Raw genomic sequence first — 9,748 nt, 5'->3', positions numbered from 1 at the left:
CCTGCCTGAAATACTCCTTGATATTAAGCCACCCCCTTTGTTGATTTTAGCTCCCTGTAAGCCAACCCTGTAAGCCGTGTCATCAGTCGCCCTTCCCTGTGTCAGAGCAACGGCAAACAATCGTGCATCTGAGTTGAGAGTGTTGTCCAGAGCAGTCACAATGGAGCACTCTGGGATAGCTCCCGGAGGCCAATACCATCGAATTGTGTCCACAGTACCCCAAATTCGACCCAGAAAGGCCAATTTAAGCACTAATCCACTTGTCAGGGGTGGAGTAAGGAAATCGATTTTAAGAGCCCTTTAAGTCAAAATAAAGGGCTTCATCATGTGGACAGGTGCAGGTTTACATCGATTTAATGCTGCTAAATTTGACTTGAAGTCCTAGTGTAGACCAGGGCTAAGATAATGATCTCTTCCTGAACATCAGGGCACACTACTGGCACCCAGAGCGTGAGGTTGCTGGGTGCCATAACAGCAACATTTGATAAGAATGAACAGAAGAACTTTTTGTCATGATACACAGTTACCTTATTTAGTTTGTATTGAATGATTAAGCTAATGTAACGGACTCCCAGCCAACCAGGGACACAAGCCAAGGAAGGGAGGAGAGAAAAGAAGTTGCAATTCATCAACATTTGGAATGAAAACATCATGACCAGGGACAGATGTTCTTTGTGGGAGCTGTGACTACTGGTGGAACCCCGGTTCTGCTCTCTGTTTGAACATGAGAATAGGCAGGCCATACTGGGCGACCAATGGTCCATCTAGCCAAGTATCCTGTCTTCCAACAGTGGCCATTGACTGAGTGAGTTTGGCTGTCATCTCAGTAAGAGGTAGTGTCTTCTAGAAGGCATATACTAAGGGTGGAAAAATTTTAAGCAGTAGGTCTGGTTTGGTTTGTATAAACCAAAAATTCTGTTAAATTAAAGGGAAAAAACCGCTCTAGAAAATGTCAGCTAGTCCCCTCTTCAGAACGTTCTCCGGTTTCGCCAAGTTCCCTTTGGTCTCTCTTTAGGTGACTTGCCTGTACTCTGTCTATGAGATTTCTTTGAATACTCTACCTTTATCCATCCACCTTCATTAACTTTGGTCTCTTCATCATTTTCTTTAGGTTTGCTTTCTGTTTTCAAAGGCATACCTGGTATGGACTTGGGTTGATGGGGATAGTGTGTGCGCTTTTTGTGGTCATATGACTTTGATGGGTTGAGTGTTGACTGGGAAGTCCTGTACATTCTTCCAGAATGACTAGGTGCTGCAGAAGCAGTTTGTGGGCTTTTTCCACTATATCTTCCATTTATGGAGAGTCCAGAGTCACGGACATAACTGCTCCTGCTTTTGCCTGCAGATCTGTCCCTTTCTGAAGGGCTATCAGAAGCTGCGCTAGAGGTACTACTTCCCTTTGAATTAAGATGTAGCGACGATAGAGTTCTCATCAGTCCATATGGGGTTGGAGATGAACTTCTGGAATGATTTATTGGTGTAATCTGATAGCTAATAGGAATTCGTGTCCGTCTTACAGCAGCAGCATAGGAGTCTTGGTTGTGAAGGTATGGTAAAAATTGTGTCACACTATTAGGACTGTGGGAATGGGAATGATGGTGTGAAGTGCTTTTTTCCATCTGACGCAGTCTTAGAGTGTACATCCATTCAACATCTATATCTGAAATATAAATGGAAACAAGAGTCACATGATTTGAATCGCCAAGAAATTGCATTCCCACTTAATAAAGACCTGCGATAAGGACTCAAAATATCTAGAGAGTAATTGCTGCTAAGAATGTAGCAAAATATAACATATCAGTCAAGTTATTCCCCTCCCTCTCAGCCTGCCAGAAATTAATGCCAGGTTTTACAGTATTCAAAACAATGTTATTTAATGCATCAATTAACTGGTGCATATAGTGTCACCTGTGTGGATCACAGAGGTTAGAAATGGAAAAGACCTATTAAACCATTCAGTCCATCTACCCACCAAAGCAGGTTTGCTTCCTAAAGAATGTTTTCTTGTGTTTTGTGTAGTCTAGTTTTAAATATCCCCTCTGATCTGTCTTCAGCTACTGCCCTTGGGAAATGATTCCACAGCCTACATTGCAAAGAAGAGCCTGAGACCTGTAAAAGAAGCTTGAAACAAGGAGCCACAACATCATGTGACAGGCCAGCTGTCCACCTGGACCACCAGCAAGTGCTCCAAGGACTATAGTTGTGAGCCAATAAAATACAGTAAGTCACAAAAATGACCTATATACAGGGAAGGAAATCTGTTCTTTCAGCATGTTGTAGGAGACCAAACCACCCAGCTACTAGGCAGGGTGCTTATAAAACTGTATAATCATCTGACACCCAGTACTGCGGATGCTTTGGCCCCAAGCCACTCTCTACACTTGCACTGATCAAAACGATCACTGGGGTTCACACATAAATTACATCCAATGAAGTGCATAGGCAGAAGTGATGCAAAACCTGATCTGAATTCATCCACCAACAGCACAAAGACTTCCTGAAGAACTATACCACTGCAGTAACAGAAACAACACCCACCTTCCTGCTCTCCATCCCCCAAAAAGCCCCACATGAATTCCTCCCCACCTTCTATTCCATCGCCATCCAGCCATCAAATCACAGCTGGTAGAGGTGTTGGATAGTCAATCCATCTTACGTAATCCAAACACTAAGCACCAACCAGCATGACGAGCTCTATCCCATTTCACAGAGAAGATCAACCAAATATGTGAAGAACTAACTGCAGCTGTAAACTTGAAACAGGACTAGATAGCATTTACTAATATACCACTCTTGATGGCTTGGACCCTTCACACATGATGTAGCCCTACAAGCCCTTAAAGAAAATTCAAGGCACTACCTGCAAACCAGGTCTATACCCCTCCTGCAAAGCAAAAGCCCCTGCGAACTAGAATAAGCAATGTTTTCTTCAGAGACACAAACCTGCCAATTTTCCTGTTGTCCTTCAGATCCTCAGATAGCTGGATGAGCAAATTCTCTCCAACTATTGTCCCTTCTCTAACTTCCCATTTTCATCAAAATCATTGACAGAGGAGTGGAAACCACGTTCCAGTAATGTGACATCTGCCAATATACTGCATGCTTCACAATCAGGCTTCAGATCAGGGCACAGCACAAAGGACTAGTAGCACTGAAAGACATGCTCCTCATTGAAATGGATAGAGACTATACCTCAATGTTCATACTTCTTGGCCTTTCTGCAGCTTTGGATGCAGTTGATCGTAGGATACTATTGTCCCACTTATGTAACATAGATGGTTCAGCACTACAATGGCTTCCAACAGGGATTGGTGATGTCTCGCCTTCTGTTTAATATCCACCTAAGACTGTTTGAAGAGGGGGCAAAATGCTATGGGCTCCTCTGCCAACGCTATACCAGTGACATCCACCTGTAGATCTCACTTTGTATCAGCACAGCCCATGAGATCACAAGGATGTCCCAATGCCTGAAAGAGATCATCACCTGGATAAAGAGCAGCTGTCTCAAACTCAACCCAAACAGAACTGAAGTCATGTTGGTCAGAAGAGGCAAATATATTGAAGAAACAGCCCAGACATTGTCCTCCCCATTCTGGTGATAAATTGCAGGGGAGAAACTGTCTAACTGGTATGAAGGGTGGATTCCGATTCAACTCTTCATTAAGCCTGTATGAACAAATAGCATCCATAGTGACAAATGCCTTCTTCAACCTGCATCTGACTAGGAAACTGCTCTTCCATCCTCGATGGGGATCTGGCTTCTGTGGACCTGCGTTCATCGCCTCCAGACTGTAACAAGGACTTGGTCCTAATTTTCAAAGTCATCAACAGATCAGAACCACATCTCCATTCAGAACCCGCCAAGAAAAGCCGTGCACTTTACAAAGCGCATCAGAGCCAGAAATATTGTTCTCAGTTGAGGGGATAACAGCTGTGTAATGAGGTCAGACTAATTCAGTCTAACCGCCTTAAGGGCATGTTGCAAGAAAACTTTTGTAAAAGACTTCCTGCTGCACCCATATCAAAATATAATACATGGAAAAATAAAATTAGAATGAAGTCAAATTAGATAAATAAAAAAAACTCATAAGATTCCCCAACATTATTATACATATGTAAGACAAGTAGATCTTTCTACAGCCAAGAAAGGGAGAACAGAAGATTTTGTGAGGTCTACTATTGATCTCGCTATGTAGATTTAATTTATTTGGGAAGGTTCTACGTTGATGGATTCTGTAAAAAACAGCAGATAGAGAGAGGGCTTAATTTTCAGAAGTTCTTAGCACCCACAACTTGAGTTGAAGCCATTCTGAAAATTAGGCCTGTTTGTATAAGATGCCATACAATAGATATATACAATATACATACAGAATGAAGCTTAAGTAATTTTGTTCAAAATAGATTTAAATGGATTTGTCCTTAAAAAATGCTAATATTCCAACAGGAGACCATAAACTTGGCATTTCCAGGCTGCTTAAACTCAGCTGAAATGCAAATAGCTATAGCAGAGGATTTCAGATTCCTCCATCTTATTGCTGGTTTTCTGAGGGTAGAATAGTTCTGTCATGAATACTGTCTTTTTCTAGAGATGTTACCACAGCATCTGCAATGGGAAATTTTCAGAGGTCTGGTTTAATGCACTGTCCTTTACAGTGTACACACAAACTAAATATCTTCTCTTCTTAAAGAGTTAATAGAAAATCATTCCCATTTTGTGGGCTGGGGAGGGCGGGGGGGGGGGGGGGGGCTAGTATTTGTTTTCCCTTCCTCAGGCTTTTAGTTGAATGCTGAGGGATTAAAATCACTTCAATTTTATGTCAGATATATCAAAGGGGAAGAGTCTTTCCTGTCAAGGGCTGATTGTGATGCCTCCATGTCAGACAGCTCTGTCTACACATAAAGATGAACCCTCCTGAAAAAGACGATGTGAATGGCTTTCCAGGTTTCTTAGCCTTCTCCTGGTAAGTTACAGTTTTAAAGAAATGTGTGCAGTATGAGCATTTTGTGCTTTCTAGGTACTGCATATTATATTCAGTCTCCTCTGTTCTTCTCACTAGCCTGTGGATGCAAAACATGGACCTCATATACCTAGGAATGGCAGCTTCAGGACTTTAATTTGGGACTCTGGTTGTTACTATTTTGCAGAAGCACATCTGCTTCCTTGCCTCATGTGGCAAGCAGCCATCTCATAACATCAGGGAAACCACCACTAACTGATCCCCTGAATGAGATGCTCTCTTTGATGCACCTGAAGTAGTAAACTTACTGTTTTTAATGGCTGTTCTGTGTCACTCTTTGCACAGGGGTTGTCAGCTTCCTAGTGGGGACCTCACCTGTTTGTTGCAATGAAATGATTTCTATGCCTTAAAAATCTCTGTGAGGCCACAGCAGGTTTTCCCTCTTCCTACTGCTTGATTCAGAATTGGAAATCCTGATATCTTGGTTCTGACACATTCTGTATGCAGAATTAATATGTAGCCCAGTGAGCGTATGTCTTTCCTGTAGTGTTAACTCAGGATCTGACCTGGGTGTTGCCATTAAACCTCCTCCCATTAATACAAAAAAAGCCCAAATTTGGTGGTGCTTTAAAACCAGGTTAGCTGGCCTGGCTGGGAGGAGGGTTAGAGATCATGTGCCATGTTCACGCAGGGTTGTATCCACCCCCTCTGAAGTAAGGATGCAGGCTTAATCACTTGAGTGCTGATAGTCCTCCAGCAGCTTCCCACAATGCCCCCCACTCCTAGAATGGCAGACAAGTTGTTCCACAATTTACTGGGAATGCATCATACAGCAGGGAAACTTACTGCAAAGAACCATGGGAGATGCCTCCTGAAGTCCTAGCAACACACCCAGGTGAGTGCAGCACCAGCAAGGTCACCTTAACTCGGGTCTGGCTTTGCAATGTGACTGCTCACACCTGGGCTAGGTTGACCTGGGTGCCAGTCATCTGAGTTAACTCTGCAGTGAAGACAATCCCTTAGGGTATGTCTACACTGCCCTACATCAGCTGACTCAGGCTGCGGGACTATAAAACTGCAGTGTGGATATTCAGGCTCAGGCTGAAGCACGGGCTCTGGGTCTCTCTCCCACCCCCCACTCCCACCAGGGTCCCAGAGTTCGGCTCCAAACATCTACATTGCAATTTTATAGCCCCACAGCTCAAGTCCTATGATCCTGAGTCAGCTGACATGGGCCAGCTGTGAGTGTTTTATTGCAGTGTAGACATACCCCTACAGAACATACGTTAGGTCCCATCTGCATTGCAAACTAGAGCTGTGTTACAGCTGGGTGAGGGTACCACTGTCTTGTAACTACATTCCTTGTCCTAGATGTGATTGTGGCCTAGGCAGCCCCGTTATTCAGGCAGAGCTTGTGGGGATATGGGCTGCACTGGACATCCTCAGACTGGCAGCTTGGAAATACCCCGATCTCTCTGCAGGGTGGGACAAATCTTATGGCTCAGTAGGCAGGATATGAAACAGCGTATGTTTGGGCATAGTAGCAATCCATTATTCTGTTATTACTCTCATATATTATTTGTATTGCAGTAGTACCCAGAGACCCCGATCAGGACTCCATTGTGCGGGGCACGGTACAGTCATATAATAGAAAACAGACTGTGCACTGAAGAACTTACAACCTTCATAGTGACAAGGTGTAAAGGGGTGTAGAACCAAAGGAAGGGGAGGGGAGGGAGACTAATATTAAACACATAAGCCCACAGAAGAACTGGCAATTTTTTAAAAAGTTTTCTATATTTGAATGTTGATGGGCTCCCTTTAGCTTGGGCACAAAATTGCCTTTAGGTATGTGTGTCTGTATCATAACGTGAGTCCCGAGGGCAGATTTTCAGGCAAAACTCTACTGAAGGCAATGGAATTACAGCAGGGTTGCGTTTGACCATCTGTGTCAACAGTGCACTGAACTCTGAAAGAGGTCTGAGCAGTGTGGTGATCTCAGTTTAAAACCTGTTTCATTTATCTCATTGAATAAATCGCAATGAACATTGTTCATAAAGATTCTGGAACTGAATAATCACAAGTCCAGGCTGGCCCAAGAGATCACGTTGAGACGTGTTAGAAGAATTTGTAATGCACATTTCCATTCTTCTCCACAGCACTGCTGGCATTTAGTCTTATATGTGCAGGCTAGATTTACCCTCCAGTGCAGTGTGAGCTATGCACTGAAGCTCTTCATGGCTCTGCAAGCAGCTCAGTGTCCATGGCTCTGATGAACACCCTGCCTCCTCTGCCAGATGGCTAGGCAGAGCAAGAGAATCCATATCACAACACTGCTCCTAATACGGAGGCAGAGCAAATCTCACTGGCATTGTGGGAGCTGCCTCTGACTCCGGATGCCCATGAATAGAACACAGGGAGGCAGAAGGCAAGAGCTGACTGGAGTACTCCTGCCCCCTTGTGTAATGTGGAGAGAGGAGGCCAGGATAGAAGCCACTGAGAACATTCCCTCCAAGGAGCCAGGAAGGGCTGGGGGAAGACTCTCTTCCCCTACAGCTATTGGAAGGAAGAGATGGGAGGAGACACAGAGGGGATCCTCTTGCTCACAGCAGGCTCATTTCTTTTTTTCGTGGCTAAGAGTCAGTTTGTCAGCATATGGAGGCAGACAGATACATCTTCATCACACATGGATTCAGCCAACGTTTGTAGGCGGTATCAGGGTGCGACACTAAAGCTACTGTGCGCTCCCTCTCTAAAGCCATTCAGTGACTATTCATGGATTAAAGTTTGAGTCCCACCACTGAGACACTTCAGAATATGGGGTATATTCTCTTGGGGGAAAATCCTCAGCCCAGCATCCAGCCTGTGTAGCTGGACAGGATGCTGAAAAGATGCAGTGGGCCAGGGGGAAGACAAGGACAATGGTCTCCCAAAAGCCACTGGGTGAAGTTTACTTCAGCCCCACAAGCAGCAATCTGTATCTATAATATGATCCTACTGCCAAACTGGATTGAAGAATCCTCATTAATGATATCTTCATTAATGATCTGGAGGATGGCATGTATTGCAGCCTCAGCAAGTTTGCAGATGACACTAAACTGGGAGGAGAGGTAGATACACTGGAGGGTAGGGATAGGATACAGAGGGACCTAGACAAATTAGAGGATTGGGCCAAAAGAAATCTGATGAGGTTCAACAAGGACAAGTGCAGAGTCCTGCACTTAGGACAGAAGAATCCCATGCACTGCTACAGACTAGGGACCGAGTGACTCGGCAGCAGTTCTGCAGAAAAGGACCTTGGGGTTACAGTGGACAAAAAGCTGGATATGAGTCAACAGTGTGCCCTTGTTGCCAAGAAGGCTAACGGCATTTTGGAATGTATTAGTAGGGGCATTGCCAGCAGATCAAGGGACGTGATCATTCCCCTCTTTTTGGCATTGGTGAGGCCTCATCTGGAGTACTGTGTCCACTTTTGGGCCCTACACTACAAGAAGGATGTGGAAAAACTGGAAAGAGTCCAGCGGAGGGCAACAAAAATGATTAGGGGGCTGGAGCACATGATTTATGAGGAGAGGCTGAGGGAACTGGGATTATTTAGTCTGCAGAAGGGAAGAATGAGGGGGGATTTGATAGCTGCTTTCAATTACCTGAAGGGGAGTTCCAAAGAGGATGGATCTAGGCTGTTCTCAGTGGTAGCAGATGACAGAACAAGGAGTAATGGTCTCAAGTTGCAGGGGATGGGGGGGGTTTAGGTTGGATATTAGGAAAAACTTTTTCATTAGGAGGGTGAAGCACTGGAATGGGTTACCTAGGGAAGTGGTAGAATCTCCTTCCTTAGAGGTATTTAAGGTCAAGCTTGACAAAGCCCTGGCTGGGATGATTTAGTTGGGGATTGGTCCTGCTTTGAGCAGAGGGTTGGGCTAGATGACCTCCTGAGGTCCCTTCCAACCCTGATAGCTATGATTCTATTCTCCCAGTGGTGAATCTCCTGACCTGACCCCTCCACCCTGAGCATGGAGCCCCACTCAAGCTGAGCTCTGCCACAGCTGGGCCCCTCTATGCATAGTCCCTGGAATCTACCCTCCTCCCTTGTGCTGTGAAAACATTCATGGCTCCACTATCTGAGGGACCTCCACAGTTCTGGAAGCAACTTGCCCACTGATGCATAGGTCCAACCTCCATTAATGTGCTAAAGAGAAGAGTATGAGACCCAGAGCATACATACAGGGTTTCTTCATGCTCAGAAAGCTTGAGTGCGAACCTACAGCACTTTAGTGTGCCGTGCAGATACTGCTACTGGCCACTAAGTATGTCAAAGCACTACAGAACTTTTAGTGCATGGTAGCAGGGTTCACATGGCCAGTTAGCGTGCAGTATGCTAGATCACTGTAGATTTACACCCCTGCTTGCTGAGCACTGACACACTGGGCAGACAAACCTCCGGTTTGGAAAGGCTTGCATGGTGGGCTCAGACAGATGGTAAAACTGTATGAATGTGAGAAAGCAACCTTCAGACAACTGAAGACTGGACAGATGGACGGAAACATCTTCAGGAGTACTAATAGGCTGTTTAGTTAGGACAAAAGATTGATTTACCTCCCATTACTACTTACAATTAAAACATCAGTGGAGACGTTAAGATAAACTTCAAATAAACAATTGTAATGAACTTGTGTGTGTGCACGGGCACATGCCCTCTACCTGATAGGATCAGATCTACTCAGCTGGTTTTTTAAGGCCCTTTACTACTGATATCTAGTGCAAATTCTCCTTTAACTCAGATGGAAAGA

The 9,748-nt window shown here is 44.6% G+C and overlaps 1 protein-coding gene across 5 annotated transcripts in view; it reads right to left on the bottom strand.

The window, feature by feature from the left end:
* Nucleotides 1–200: 200 nt before the first annotated feature.
* Nucleotides 201–9,748, bottom strand: part of MAP3K20 (mitogen-activated protein kinase kinase kinase 20) — a 126,168-nt gene continuing 116,620 nt past the window's right edge. For 4 of the 5 annotated variants that reach the window (XM_073305871.2, XM_073305875.2, XM_073305873.2 and 1 more), the window contains exon 19: nucleotides 201–1,660. In XM_073305871.2, the coding sequence (XP_073161972.1) occupies nucleotides 969–1,660 (692 nt within the window). In that variant the 3' untranslated portion in view covers nucleotides 201–968. The remainder of the gene's footprint in view (nucleotides 1,661–9,748) is intronic. The other variant, XM_073305870.2, reaches the window with a different exon arrangement.

This window comes from Lepidochelys kempii, chromosome 11, assembly GCF_965140285.1.
Source record: "Lepidochelys kempii isolate rLepKem1 chromosome 11, rLepKem1.hap1, whole genome shotgun sequence".
Taxonomy (NCBI): Eukaryota; Metazoa; Chordata; order Testudines; family Cheloniidae; genus Lepidochelys; species Lepidochelys kempii.
This window is presented reverse-complemented; position numbering and strand designations above follow the sequence as displayed.